A 15948-nucleotide genomic window follows, 5' to 3' on the forward strand; every position below is an offset into this window, starting at 1 on the left:
CAGTACCAGTAAGTTCTACGTTTTCTGACTCAGAGTGGCTGCAGCATTATTTGTATCTTCAAAGTAAAGGAGTTCTCCAATTTGATCAATGCAAAATAACAAAACTCAGGCCTGACCAGCATCTCCTACTTTGAGAAAGCTCTATTATATTACATGTATCAAAACATTCTAACAGAACAAAGTGCTTCTGAAAAATGTCAGCTCAGAAAAGATAACTACTTGCAAAATACATAACTGACCTTTAAGACATTACTAATTTTGTATTTTACCGTAAGAAATATTGATATCCTGCATCTCTCTATGGTGTTAAGACATAGCTTTTTTAAACAAAACAGGTGAAGCCTTCCAATTTCACTTTGGCTCTAATAATGAAATGTTAGAAATATGAAGCCACAATTCATCTGAGTCTTTGTATTTTTCTAAAGAAAAAAAAAGAGCTGATAAATAGCTGAAATGTCACTTCTCTTACCATGACTACTGCCGTTGACCTTTAGCAAACTGAAGCAGTAATGAGCACACTGAGGCCCACTAGCCAGTCCCCGCAGCATTTTCAAGTATGGGATGTAAATTGTGGAAGGAAGGAGATCTCCCATTTGCCTAACAAATTTTGACAAGACAACCTGGAACAAATGAAAAAAAAAACAAAAAAAAACCAAACAAAAACCAGTCTTTAAAAATAAAAATTAAATCTAAGTATTTTAGGAAAACAATAGGAAGCCAAAAAACAAATTCTAATGTTATTAGGGTAGGCAGTGTAAAGGGGTGGAACCACACAGACTGGCCTGTTCAGTGTCCCTGAAGGTGAAAAATAGGTTTCAATGAGGAAATAAACAGCATGAAATAATTCATGCTATTGCAAATGAACTAACTCTCCAATTCTCTATTCCTAGAGATAAAATTTACCTCAGCTCACAAACACTGCATAGCAGTATTAACACATCTCACAGGGCAAGTTAAGTGATATTGAGGAAGAATTCAATATACTTGTTAAATCCCTGCACAGTAACTCACACACACAGCAGCTCCTTCCAGGGCCATTTAAGGGTGTTTGCAGACTGCACACAGGCACAGTAACTGCCTGTGTTCCAAGTAGCTTTTGGGATGTATCTGATCTGTTTCATATTAGGCTTTCCCTAACATGGTACAGTCCTTCAAGAAGCACTGAAGGCTGACAGCATCCCAGGTACCCAAAGAGTTTTGGAACATCTGTTTAGATTGCTTCTTCATTCTAATATTAGATTCTGTTTTCCACGGGCTACAACCTTTGGGCTTTAGGCAATTACAATATTCTTATGTATTTTTACACTCCCCCCACCCCCCAAAACTACTATCAATTACAGTCAAGTAATTTAACTTAACTACTATCTATGTAACAGTTAAGGAATTTAAACTTCTTAATTGTACCACAAAGGTCTGTAGAGGTCATCAGGCAGAAAACACAAGAGCACTGTTACCAGAATTCGTTTAGCCACAGCAACAAAATCAGACCTAAACCAAATTTTCAGAGGTTTGTCAGGACTCTTTCTTATGAAGTCTATTGCCAGCTTGTGAATTGACAAGCATGATTTGCTCATTTTAGAAGAGGCAACAATAACCACATTATGCAGAGCAGAACATAAGCAGGTAAGTCACTAATGTTGTCTTAGATGCTAGCTATAATAAGGACACAAAAACCTTTGCTGCCTGGGTTTTTTTTTGTTTTGTTTTGTTTTACTTTCAGGTTACTAGCAATTACTGAAGAAAAATCTAAGTCACCTGGCGCTGAGGGGGTCTCTGATGAGCTACTCCAAGGTAGGACCCCATGATGGTAGATGTCTGCAAAGGCTCTGATGGACACCAGTACTCCAGGGCAAGTTCCAGATTAAAGGGGTCTTTTCTATACAATTCAGCAATCTATCAGAGAAAGGAAAATGTTAGAAAATATCAACAATACAAAAGAAAAGATGATTACTTGAACAAAAAGCACTGCTGCTAGATAAGCTAAACACATTGGAGAAGCAAAGCATCCCACAGCAGGTGTTCCATTCCTTCAAACTCTCTGAAAATGACAGCTTCTAAATAGCAATATCAGAACAACTGGCAGCCTGAGAAATTCAAAATGCACACATAAGTGAAACTTTCCCAACTTCGATTATTGCAGATTAAACCATTGCTAAGAAAACAGTGCCATTTCTCAAATAATCATTTATGTACCTTGATATATTAACTAAATGACACTTCATTAACATCAGAAGCCAAGGCAGTAAATTAATTTCTTTACCTGATGTTATAGAAAGTGTCTGTTTTAATCTAAAAAAAGGAAAGATCCAGCACTGTAGATTATCACTTAGATAAAGAGTTTTGTGATGAAGAAGGAAAGTCACAATCATTTTTTGAGAGAGTAATTTAAAAGGAAATAGGGCTTACTAAAAGCATTAAATGCTCCAGATCTCTCCTCAGGGAAATTGGTGGCTCATTACCCATCTGAATGCTCATGTGGATCATGCGAGCATCTTCATCAGCACGGTTTCTCAGCTGTTTCACCTACACAATTTATGAAGTGGAAAACAACATTGGTCTATACTTAGCTAAGAATGGAAAAGAACAGAAATAATGGAATTGTCTAAAGTTTTTAAAAACTAAGAAAGCAAACGAACTTGCATATACATGACAAGAATATTCAATGGATTTTTTTTTTTAGCCCACTCCCCCACCAAGAGCTTGCATTCACAGAACGTATCTGGTTGGAAGAGACCTCAGTCCAACCCCTGACCCAGCACTGAAGGGTCAACACTAATCCACATCCCTAAGTGCCAGGTCCACATGCCATTTGAACACCCCCGGGATGGTGACTTCACCATTGCCCTAGGCAGGTCATTGCAGTGTTTTGCTAACCCTTTCAGTGAAGAAATATTTCCTAACATTCAGCATAATTCAAATATAATAATTATATTCAAATATAATAATTCAAATACATATTCAATAACTTTCTTACTGCCAAGGCCCTAAGCTCAGGGCAAAACTCCTGAATTTAAAATCATAGGAGGTTTTTCCAACTGCCTTCACCAGATCCTCTGATTTGGCCCCAGAAGGTGGATCCTTCTCTTTTCACTTCAAAAGCTAGATGAGGTAGTTTGGACACAAGAAACAAGGTCACATCTGTTCTATGGCAGCAACCTCAGCCTGGGTCAGCCTCCAAATATCTTCATTAAAAAAAAAAAATCCTTGTTATATCTATTCCATAAATACTCATCATTTTACAGGCAGATAATTCATCTTTCATAAAACACCACCACCAATACAGAACTCCCTCATAAAGAAGCTCCCACTTCCAGACCTGTTTGCACTTGATTAAGGAACTTCCACAAAATATACCTCACAGATTCCTCATATATTCAAAGCACTCCTAAGGGCTACTGTGTCTGTATTACACCACTGCATGCAATCTCCAAGGGATGTCCAAAGCCCATTAAACATGGCAAGTACAGTTATGCAGGCAGCCAATCCAACAAAAACATTGCTGTGAAGTTATCAACATGTGAATTTGACTGAACTGACATTTCATTTCTTCTATAGGTATTCTGTGGGCTAAAAGACAGCTTGAGAGAACAGCAGGCAACTCTAACCAGTTATAAATAAAGAGTAAACCTAAATGCTCTCTACAACAAGGATGCTCTCTACTCTCAAGGATTTTTAAGGCTCAGATACTGTTTTTCCTGCCAATATTGTTCTGTGAAGTTACAAAGAACAAAGGATATTTTATAACACTTCTTGCACACTGAAAAAAGTAACTATTTGGCAATTCTAGCTACAGCTCAACACAATGAAGGTCACAAAATAAAGCTTCCATTGATTAAATAATTTTCATAGAACTTTCATTTTCTGTGCCTAAATAAAAGGTCTTGCACAAATGAAACTGTTGCAATTGCTTTCAACTTCCTCTTTAAAACCTTTGTGCAGCATTTCTACTGTTCCAGTAAAAGACAGCTGCTCATTTTCCCCACAATTCATACTGCTGAAAAAGCAGAATCCCTCCCCTTAAACATGGAAAAGATCATTAGCAAAAGAATAAATTAAAAATGAGACAAAAAAAACTTAAGTTAATTTCAGTTACAGTATTGTCTGTACCAAAAGAAACAAACACCAACCAAAAAAAAAAAAATCAACACCTGCATGCATTGCTGTCAGTTTCAGCATCCATTTAAATTTTAATCACAAACACCAAAACAAAAACACTACAAGGACTTCTTGTTAAAAATCACATTCTGCTTCAATGTGGAAAGCCAACCCCAAGCTATACAGATTCCATCAATTAAGTTTTCAAACTGTAGCACCCCAAGCTGAAGGTCCTATCTCAATCTCTATGCTACCTGCCCTAGCGTCCAAAATACGGAAGAGATCATAGAATGATAGGGGTTGAAAGGGACCTCTGGAGATCCAACCCCCCTGCCAAAGAAGGATCACCTAGGAACACAGGAATGCATCCAGATGAGTCTTGAATGTCTCTAGAGAAGGAGACTCCACAACCTCTCTGGGCAGCCTATTTCAGGGCTCCAGCACCCTTACAGTAAAGTTTTTCCTCATGTCAAGGTGGAACACTCTGTGTTCCAGTTCGTATCCCTTACCCCTTGTCCTATCACAGAGTACCACTGAAAACAGACTGGCCACCCACCTTTCAGATATTTATAAGCATCGATAAGATCTCCTCTCAGGCTTCTATTTTCCAGACTAAACAGCCCCAGGTCTCTCAGCCTTTCCCCATAAGACAGATGTTCCAATCCCTTAATCATCTTCACAGCCCTCTGTTGGACACTCTCTAGTACATCCCTGTCCCTCTTGAACTGGAGAGCAAAGAACTGGACACAATACCCCAGGTGAGGCCTCACTAGGGCAGAAGGGGAGGAGAACCTCACTAGACCCACTAGTCACTCTTCTTAATGCACCCCAGGAGACCATTAGCTTTGTTGGCCACTAGGGCCCATTGCTGTCCCATGGATAACTTACTGTCCACCAGCACTCCAAGGTCCTTCTCCATGGAGCTGCTTTCCCACAGGTCACCCCCTAGTCTGTACTGCTGCATGATGTTATTGCTCCCCAGGTGCAGGACTCTACACTTGTCCTCATTGAACTTCATGAGGTTCACCTTCACCCAGCTTTCCAGCTCTCACTAAATGGCCACAGAGCCTTCTGGTGTATCAGCCCTTCCTCCCAGTTTTGTATCATCAGTAAACTTGCTGAGGGTACACTCTACCCCTCATCCAGGTTGAGGAAGACGTTGAATAAGACTGGACTGAGTACTGACCCCTGGGGAACACCGCTAGCAACTGGACTCTGCACCATGGATCATGACCCCCTGAGGTCTGCTGGATTTGTTCCTTTAAGAACTGACAACAGACAACTTACTTTCATTGGCATGAGAGTAAGGAACTCTGTGACAAGGTTGTGGATCTTGCGAATGTAGAATTCTTCCTGGTAGAAGTTTTCAGACCCCACAACAGATTCAGTCAGGAACAGGAAGACATTATCAGCAACTGCTAGCTCTGCCATTGCTTCGTCAGCCTCAGTGAATTCTGCGAGAGCTAGGCAACATAAACCACAGGGTGCAAAAAGAATAATTTACAATTATCTGTTACCAAACAAAATGTATTTCACAATACCTGGCTGACATGTAAATCAACAAGGTTCTATCACCTGTGGCTTTTCTACTGTACTAAAAAACACTAGACTGGAAAAGACAAGTTCATGTTGGGTGATGATCACAGAATCACAGAATGTTAGGGGTTGGAAGGGGCCTCTAGAGATCATTTAGTTCAACTCCCTGCCAAGGGCAGAATCACCTAGGGCAGGCCACACAGGAACACATCCAGACAGGTTTTGAAAGTCTCCAGAGAAGGAGACTCCACAACCTCTCTGGGCAGCCTGTTCCAGTGCTCTGTGACCCTCACAGTGAAGAAGTTTCTCCTCATGTTGAGGTGGAACCTCCCATGTTCCAGCTTGTACCCATTGTTCCTTGTCCTATTACAGGGCACCACCAAAAAGAGCCTGGCACCTTCAACTTGACACCCACCCCTTAGATACTTATAGACATTAACAAGACTCCTCTCAGCCTTTTCTTCTCAAGACTAAAAAGCCTCAGGTGTCCTCAGTCTTTCTTAAGAGAGATGTTCAAGTCACCCACTCATCAATGTAGCTTTCTGTCGGACTCAACTTCCTTCTTTACTTAGTGTTAAAATGCATAATCCATTCACTCAATTAAACCTCTGAACCTAGAACCACTACTCAACCTTAACTGAACATTAATTATAATGTTTACATTTTCTTTAACAGATATTTTCAAGTAGACCCAATTCTGACCTAGTAGGGAGCCTGGAAAGCTTGTAAAGTACAGACAGAAAAAAAAAAATATATCTGTCCTCTCAAGATAGAGATTTAACAGTTATAGAATCATAGAAGGGTTTGAGTTGGAAGTGACCTTAAAGAACATCCAGTTCCAAACCCCCAACATGGGCAGAGACACCTTCCACTAGACCAGGCTGATCAAGACCTCATCTGACACTTACAGGGAAGTGGCATCCACAACCCCGCTGAGTAACCTGTTCCAGTGTCTCACCACTCTCACTGCAAAGAATTTTATCCTAATATCCAGTCTAAATCTACCCTACTCAAGCTTAAACCCATTCCGTCTCATCCTATCACAAACAAGCCTTTGTAAAAAGTCCCTCCCCGTTTGCAGATGTGAAAGCCTGAATCTTTTCTTAAGTGTTGAGATGACACTAAAGGTGCTAAAATGCAATCTTCCACATTTTTTCAGTACATTAAAATCTCTTCCACTTCAATGACACACTATGCAATAGTACTGTCTGATAACCAATTATTTCTAAGCCTGTGTACATTTCAGAGCAATTCAATTCTTGACAGCCAAACTCACGGACTGAGAAAGCTTGAAAGGAGCCTCAAAGGCAATTTTATCATAAAGGTCAATAGTAATACTTCAAAAAGGTAACAGATACTTTGACTTACACCACACGCAGGCTCTGAATACTAATGTGCAGCAACTGCACTTCAGGGTAATTTACCTGTCACATCAGACAACTGAGATATTCCTCGTAATGCCAGTGCCCAGGCTAATCTAACAGTAGCTTGCAGGCCTGGCAGTTTCCAAGGCTGGGACTCCTGAAGCCGAGTGTGTATGGTTGCTATATATTGCCTTTCTGCTAGCAGAGGAAGCCGCTGCAGCAAATCTTCAAGAGAAACAAAAAAGAAAACCACCACTGTAAATGAACATGAAAACAAACATGCAAAATCCTACCAATCTTTAACTGATCAATAACAAAATTGGTTAAATCATAGAATGGTTTCAGTTGGAAGGGCTGTTAAAGATCATCTAGTTCCAACTTCCCCACCATGGGCAGAGACAGCTTCCACTAGACCAGACTGCTCAGGGCCCTGTCCATCCTGGCCTTGAACACCTCCAGGGAAGGGGCATCCACAACCTCCCTGGGCAAACTGTTTCAGTGTCTCACCACCCTCACTGTAAAGATTTCTTCCTAATCTCCAGTCTAAATCTTCCTCAAGCTTCAGTCCATTCCCTCTCATCCTATCACCACAAGCCCTTTTACAAGTCATCCCCAGCTTTCTTGTGGGTCCCCTTCAGGTACTGGAAGGCTGCTCTAAATTCTCCCTGGAGCCTTCTCTTCTCCCCACAGGGCATGTGCTCCAGACCTCTGATCATTTTTGTGGCCTCCTCTGGACCTGCTCCAACAGCGAATGTTTTTCTTGTGTTGGGAGCCCAAGAATTAGATGGAGTACTACAGGTAGGGTCTCACCAGAGTGCAGGGGCAGAATCACCTCACCTGTCCTGGTCACACTTCTTTTGCTGCAGCCCAGGATACAATTAGCCTGGGCTACAAGTGCACATTGCTGGCTCATGTTGAGTTTTATTTCTCCACAGCCTCTTTGGGAAACCTGACTGCATTACCTTCACGGTCCTCTGAGCCTTGTTCCAGAAAGCTAACATCGAAGCAGTAAAGGAGAGCCATGAGAAGAGACAAGTTCACACCATCCAACGAGCCATCAGCTTCCACTGTTACTTTCTCCAGGTAACTTATGAGGATTATAGTGTCATCCTTACTCAGCGGTGACTGGCAGGTCCAAGCAAACAAACTTTCAGCCAAGGACTGTCTGCATTCTTTAATGAGGTCAGAAACCTTTAAAAGAAAAAAAAACAAACAAAAAATAGTGAATATAAATACTCTAACAACATACTCCATTTCTCCTTATCAGTCCATTAGTATGATTAGGTTAAGTTAAAAATTCTCTAAGACAGCAGCTACAGGAAATGTTGCACTTTTTTAACTGCTAAACAACAAAAGGCACACTTCTGCTTGTTAAATACATTCATATTCCCATGCATTACGTGTGAGTAGATATGCTGGTTTGCATGTAGTTGTATTCCAGGTTATCTGTCAGGGACATGAATCTATGCAGAACTTTGGCAGCTGTAAGTGTATCACAGAAAATTCACAGTTCCCATCTCTGCACTGGTAATTATATCCATTATGGTCATACTCCTCCCCTTGCCCTAAAACAGATACTCTCAACTGACCATACTAATATCTAATCTTTAAGACACTGAGAAATATGAAAGACATTTAAAATTAGAAGCTGCTTCTCCTAGATGAAACATTTTTATCAACTAGATGTGCCCTAGCACCAGGGAGCAACAGCAAAAGAGAAACACAGGATCCTACGCTGGCATAGCACAAGTTGAAGAGTAGTTACCATGATCTTTAGTTACTTAGTAGTAGTTACTTTAATTATTTAGTTAGCAGTTACTTCAGCTAGTAACAGCTTGCAAATGTAGAGAACAGAAACCAGAAAATTTTAAAAAATAATAAAATCTCACTCTGTATCTCTTGGAGATCTAACTCTATTCTAATCTGTGCAGTAATTCATTCAGAATAACATTCACACCCAGTGGATATTTACCTCTTTGCGATGTTTCTCACTGCCCAGTCCTCGTTCTCTCTGGAGTTTATCAAATTCATTGTTCAAATCAATCTGAGACACAAGAGTGAGGATCTTCTGAGTCAAACCCTGCTCCATTAGGTCATCTGTGAATCGTGTTGTCATGGTCATTAACTCTTGGCTGCAATGGAAATACATATAACAATTCATGATACTAGCCACAGAGGAAGTCTAAAATAATGCATCCTACCAAATGTTATTTGCTTTATTTGTTTGAAAACACCTACAACTACATTTGGATGCATAAAATAACTAAATGTGCACCACTATTCTGCAAGCAGTGCCCTCTCAAAACTTTATGGGTACCAAGTCTTTGGTAGCTTTGGGTTCAAGAACATGGAACATGCGAATACACATGGATCACAGGTGACAAGTGGTGTCACTCAAGGGTCTGTACTGGGAGTTCAGTATTTTCATCAACGGTACAGTCAGCAAGGTTGAGTGCACCCTCAGCAGGTTTGCAGATGATATGAATCCGAGTAGTGTGGTTGATAAGACTGAAGGGCAGGATGCCATCCAGAGGGACCTAGACAGTGGAGAGGTGGGGCTGAGGAGAATCTCATGAGGTTCAATAAGGCCAAGTGCAAGGTCCTGCATCTAGGTATCAACACAGGCTGGAAGATGATGAAATTGAAAGAAGCCCTGCAGGAAAGGACTCAGGGGTACTGGTGTATCGATAAGAAGCTGGACAAGAGCCAGCAATGGGTACTTGCAGCCCAGAAGACCAATGGCACCCTGGGCTGCACCTGCTGCGTGGCCAGCAGGTGGAGAGAGATGATTCTGCCACCCTGCTCTGCTCAGACCTCACCTGGGTACTGTGTCCAGCTCTGGGGTCCCCAACACAAGAGACATGGACCTGCTGAAGCAAGCCCAGAGGAAGGCCACAAAGATGATCAGAGGGCTGGAGCACCTCTCCTATGAAGACAGGCTATAAAAATTGGGGCTGTTCAGCCTGGAGAAGAGAAGGCTCTGGGGAAGCCTTAGAGCTGCATTTCAACATCTGAAGGGGACCTATAGGAAGGCTAAGGAGGGACTGCTTAGAAGGGCTTGTAGCAATAGGACAAGAGGCAATAGTTTTAAAGTGGAGCAGGGTAGATTTAGGTCAGACATAAGGGGGAAGTTCTTTATAGGGAGTGATGAAATACTGGAACAGGTTGCCCAGGGATGTGGTTGAAGCCCCATCACTGGAAACATTCAAGATCAGACTCCACATGGCCCTGGGCAGCCTGATCTAGTTGGAGGGTGTCCCTGCTGACTTAAGTGAAGTTAGACAAGATGATCTTAGAGATAATGACGTTATGAGAAGGAAACAAATTGGATGCTATTTATATTCCCTTGAGTCTAATTATAGTCCTAAAAGCACTCAAAACTAAAAGCTTTGACCAGCTCATCACACTAATACAGACCTGAGTTCAAATGTCCACGTCTTGCCTTGGCGTGACTGGATGAGGGTTCGTAGTGAATTGGCAATGCATCTTTTTCCATCCCAGTACAACAGAACAGCCACTAGACCTCTTGTAAGGCCAGGAAAATGAGGTTGCTGGTGTCCTCCTATTGAATAAATTTTCAGTCACAAGAATAGTCCCAGGAAGTTGAACGTACACATTTTGAGCACAGCTCTGTATCTTTGTCTTTCTAATTGCTACACAAGTATAGCATTCACAGTAATCATCATTATTCAGTGTCACTTGGATTTGTTTCTGGCACTTAAAAGAAATTAGATCTTTTGGGTGTTATTATCAAAACTGATACTCGACTATTAAAATACTTAAAGAAAAAAAAATAAAATAAATAGAAGTGCAAGTCCATAAATATCCTAATTTAAATGGCTATCTACCTGCTTTAATAATCAGTTCAGGCTGATTATCAGCAAATTATCTTTTCTTTATTCAAAATGAAGATTTGTGTCTGAATTTACAGTGAAAATCCAAGTTCAAGACAGAAAGAGAGGCTGACTTGAAGATGGCTTTCCAAAGATGATAAATTTGCAAGCTACTTATTTAATGAATTTTTTTAAGCTAATAATGAACAGTAACTAGTAATAACTAACAATTATGTTGTAATAAGTCTGAAATCGATTTTCTACATGCAAAGCATGTGTCACTTTCCAGAATACCTTTCTTACTAATCATAGTAATTTATTTTAATCCAAACAGAGTTAAATATCAATGTACTAACTAATAAATAACTTGAAGAACCAGTATCTATCACACTGCTTTATGGAAAAAAAAAAAATCTCAACCAACTATTTTTAAATTCAGTGATAAAGTACATTACAAAACCCCTCAAATTATTCCTCCTTCTGCAATAGCTGCATAAAATATGAACATTAAGGTTCAGAGCATTGTTATTGTATTACATTACACTGACAGCAAATTTCTTTTTAAGAACATTCTATATTAGGAAGCTAAGACCTTGATTGAATCATGCATTCATGCTAAGCATACACTTAAATGAGAAGGCCCTATTTAAGCTGCATTTCTCCAGCTCTTAAATATTTCCCCTTCTCACCAGCTAGAAGGAGCTCAACAGCTGCCAACTCTCCAATATCAAAGAGGTCACTGAGGATAAAGGCTTCTCTGATGAGTTGCTCTGGCAAAAGCCTAGTTCCCTGCTGACCCTGGATAGCAACCCCTTCTGTACTTGCTTTCTGAATTTTCTCATGCTGCTGAACATTCTTTGGCTGCAAGACAAACAAGCATCGGAAGTTATTCGAAACAGCAAAATCAAACGCTGCATAAAGCTTTACACATTAATGCTTGCTCACAAATACAGCTCTGACAGGTTAGGCTGTCATTATAAAAACAAAGTCTGTGTTTCTAAATGCAGAGATAGTAAAGGCATTTTAAAACCCTTCACCTTTGCACAGCAACAGGTTCTTTGTGGGAATGCACTGGAAATAATCTTAGACAGTCAGTGCTGACATTTAGTTTATTCAAAATAATGGAGATTGAAAGTAAATTTTGGTACAATTCTCAGCAGGGATTGGTGTCAGATCAATGAAATGGGGGCTGCTAATCAGAACTGCTGCATTACTCCAGGGCATGATTTTCTGACTTTTTTTTTTTTCCTATTAGGCATTAAATATACTGGTGAAATTCTATTGCAAACTGTCAAATTTTCTGGCCTGTAAGTTTAAAAAGCCATATACTATTTCTGAAGTAACACCACTGAAAAAAGACATATTTCTAGTTACTACTTTGTGATCCATTAGCCAAGAAGCAGTGAATTTTCCCACATCATCTCCCATTCCTAACACACATTCTGTGTTTTGTAAATTCATATGCTCTGTGCGCATTAACATGACCAAAGCATGAGCATGGATCAAAACCCAACAAAGTAGTTTTGAGCTTTATTTCAGACACAGAAGAGTAGTGGGGAAAAAAAAGTAAATACTTGACTGATGGATCATCAGGTACTTTTACCAGTCATTTTAAAACAGCATTCAAATAATGAGCAAAAATTTTAGAGATATAATTCATCCTGCAAGAGACACAAAATAAAATGTATTATTCAAGCTATTTGTACTCTGAGAGGAGAGTAAGATTGCATATTTTTATTATATTCTGTAAGAACATAGAATGAAAAGAATGGTCAGGCCCTAAATGGTAATACAATACAAGACAGAGTCTCCTAGTCATTCCACAAGAAAACATTAGCCCAGTACCGGATTTCTGAAGAGAGAAATGAAGTCAGATTTGTGTTTCTTTAAAACCTGGTCGAGGCGATGAATAGCTTCAGGTTGCCTTTTCCAAATGGCATTCACTACAGTATGCCATATGTCCTTATATGGACCCCACAAGCTGGCAGCTAAAAGAAGAAGAAATAAAATGCTAATGGAGAAAGAAAACAAATTATTTACACACTGCAATCAGTAAGTAGACCTCTTTAACTATACTGTTCGTCTCAGCTTGATAGGACAGACCCTTATGTCCACCGAGCCAGTTGTGTTTTCCTTGCTTAAGGCACCAAAAATAATAAAATGGTCTGACATAAAAACCTAACTCCAATTAGGGAGTTAGAGAAGCAGAAAAGATGCAGCTAAGTTCTGGTCCTGAAGTCATCTCATAAAATATTTTATAAAAGCTCTGTGATTTTTCATCCTTAAATGCCTAAGAAATTACATTCTCTTTGATAAGATTAAAGGATAACCAAGAACTGGACAGCAGACCTCAAATCTGAATGTAACCTGGCATGGCAGGCTTCCTGTTTGCCACTTTTGACAGAAACATCCAACCCAAAAACACCCAACGCATGAAGGAGTGAAAATGAACAGTAGTGCTGTCAGAATTTGTCACATGATTGCATCAGTCTGTGTAGACTAAATTAGAAACCAAAAATGAAAGACTAAAGGCAATATTACACAAGAAACAAAATTCATAAGGACATTTTCTTTCACATTTCAACTTAACAGATAAACACAAGTACTTTTGATTCCTAAGACACATTTGCTGCTAACATTCTGCACTAGAATTCATGAATTTCCTTCACTGGAAGCAAGACAAACTCACATTAACAGAAGTACCAAAATGCTTCCCTTGGCAAATTTCATTTGCATTTGTTAGTGTTTCAGATTCTACAAACCACAAGTCACTTCAAACATACCAGACAAATTTATTACCAATTGTGGTGTTAGCCTGGCAAGCTACCACATAATTAGGGCCTGATTGCAAGTCATGTTATGGGGTTCTGAGCATTTCTTGAGATGGTCCCTGACCCAAAGCGATGTAAGCTAGCAATAGTCTTCACAATTTTTCTAGTGGAAAAGCTTCTTTAAGAGTTTGCTGCCTTTCATCATTCAGAGGAATGAACATGCCTGCTCATTAATTCTGAAACACTGTAAGTCATGTTTGTCAAGTGATCCAACTGAGAAGAAAAAAAAAAAAAACAAACATTTTTCAGAGTTCTTCCAATCTTGTTTTTAAAAAACACAGTATTTCGTTAACACAGGTTACAAAGTGGCCTCACAAAAACAACTGAAAGGGCAATGCCTGAAGCACAGAAAGAACAAGTGGGTAGTGAACAGTAGAGACATCTGAAATTGGCTTTGTTTCTGGAGAGCAGATAAAATAGAACTACGCCTTGGCTATACACAAAAAATACCAGCATTTCACTTAGAAGTGGCTTAAGGTTGGGGGATTTTCTTCCTTCTCTTTAAAGTTCAGGGTAACACCATGGTATAAAATCAAGTACAGAGGCAATATTTTATCTTCACATAGCTTATTCTGACCAGCTCTAACACTAAAGGTAAACCTGACTAGGTGCACCAAAATCAACCATATCCAAACCTCATCTTAACTTTAACCTGCTTATGTTAAGGCAGCAAGCAAGTGGTAGCTACTCTGATGTGAAGATGCCCCTTTTTTTTTCATATAATCAAGACAGAACCCCAAATTAATGCAAAATGCTACATGAATGCCCTGAATAATGAGGCAGTGTAAGCCAAGCTGAAGTGTAGCAAGTGAGCATGGGAACAGGAACAGGTCTCAGAGCAAGACCACTGGTTTCAGTCACCACTACCTAAGGTGTCTTGGAAGCAGCAAACCAAGTAAAACTTAGTCAGTTTTATTCTGTCACAAAAGAAGAAGCCACATAAAACAAGAACAAAACCAAAACAAAACCCTTTCATCCCAAATTGAGCTCTAGCAAAAACTACCACCATTTATGATGTATTTATGGTGCCAGCAGAGCTGCATCTGAGAGGACAGCTTCTAAAAAAGGACAAATCCTCCATCGTTTTTAAGCTTTGCTTATACAATGTTGCCTCTGCCCCAACAAATTCACTTAAAACAGCTACTATTACCGGACAAATAACTTCACACTCCAGACTGTAACTGGCTGTCCCATATAAGTTCAGAGATGTACTTCCACTTGAAACAGTCCTTTCATTCTTAAATTTACCAAGTCAAATAACCACTAGCAGCAATCCACAGCCCTTGCCAAAAGCTGTTCAGCTATTATCCCGGCCCACTTGTTTGCTCCTGTCCCTCCAACATAATTGCTTTCCACCAGCCAATATAGATGTACTGTATGACATCAAATCAAACTAAAGATCTAACTTTTCTAACTGAAAACTAACTTAAAGAGAGATGGGAGCTCTGTTGTCTTCAACATGGAAAGCAAAGGAAATCAGATCAACTTTCCAGAATCCCTGTGCAGCACGGCAAAAAATTCAGGGCTTATTTCTTCCTCGCCTCTTATTGCACACAGTATTAAGAAATGAGTTCAATACAGAAGCGATGCTTAATCACACAGACACCGACTACCCACACTCCTCTCGAACCAAAAGTTCGCTATTTCATTTCACCAGCTCCATGGCAGGTCCAGCCAGGCACGGCAGCATCTCTCAGCGCAGAGCTCCATCACCCTGCCAGGCACCTTTCTGAGGCCTGAGCGTCCCGAGTACCACCGGACGGGAGGAGACCCACAGGAAGGCCGCTCCCCCCACCGCCTGCCTACAAGCACCACGGCGGCCCCCACAACCTGCCGCCCCGCAGCCCTGCCCGGCGCTTTCTCGGGCCGCGCCGACTTCTCCCGCCCAGCCTGCGCAGGGCTGCCGTCCCCGGCTCCGCAGGCTTTGAAAAGGGCTGCGGGGCCACCGCGCCCGGAGCGCCCGGCCAGACGGAGGCGGGAGCAAGGGGGCGCGGCGCCACGAAGAAGACAAAACCACGGCCCGACGCTCTCATTCCTCTTACCCGAATTTACCGCCAGCGGCGCCGCCATCTTGGAGAAGGGAGGCGCGATGGCCGCGCCGCCGCCTGAGGAAGGCCCTCCCCACCCCGGGCTGCCCGCCGCGGCGCCTCCCGACCAGCTGTCCCGCCAGCTCCTCCAGCCCCGAAGGACGGACAGCAGCTCCTACAGTTTCTCCTTTTTCCGGCCTTGGGGCAGCCTAGTTGGCGAAAGTTAACGAAAGGTGGTTTCGGCGGCTCCGGCAGGGGCAGG

The 15948-nt window shown here is 41.1% G+C and overlaps 1 protein-coding gene across 2 annotated transcripts in view; it reads right to left on the minus strand.

Annotated features, from left to right (window-relative positions):
- NUP205 (nucleoporin 205) overlaps positions 1 to 15729 on the minus strand; it is a 47328-nt gene extending 31599 nt beyond the window's left edge. The window contains exons 1-11 of one of the 2 annotated variants that reach the window (XM_054386561.1): positions 15702 to 15729; positions 12674 to 12816; positions 11518 to 11689; positions 10413 to 10557; positions 8968 to 9127; positions 7958 to 8186; positions 7056 to 7220; positions 5383 to 5549; positions 2407 to 2523; positions 1756 to 1893; positions 470 to 620 (exon numbers count right to left, since the gene is read on the minus strand). In XM_054386561.1, the coding sequence (XP_054242536.1) occupies positions 470 to 620; positions 1756 to 1893; positions 2407 to 2523; positions 5383 to 5549; positions 7056 to 7220; positions 7958 to 8186; positions 8968 to 9127; positions 10413 to 10557; positions 11518 to 11689; positions 12674 to 12816; positions 15702 to 15729 (1615 nt within the window). Of the gene's footprint in view, positions 1 to 469; positions 621 to 1755; positions 1894 to 2406; positions 2524 to 5382; positions 5559 to 7055; positions 7221 to 7957; positions 8187 to 8967; positions 9128 to 10412; positions 10558 to 11517; positions 11690 to 12673; positions 12817 to 15701 lie in introns of both variants that reach the window. The other variant, XM_054386560.1, reaches the window with a different exon arrangement.
- Positions 15730 to 15948: the final 219 nt, after the last annotated feature.

The sequence above is a fragment of the Indicator indicator genome, chromosome 14 (genome assembly GCF_027791375.1).
Source record: "Indicator indicator isolate 239-I01 chromosome 14, UM_Iind_1.1, whole genome shotgun sequence".
In the NCBI taxonomy this organism is placed as follows: domain Eukaryota; kingdom Metazoa; phylum Chordata; class Aves; order Piciformes; family Indicatoridae; genus Indicator; species Indicator indicator.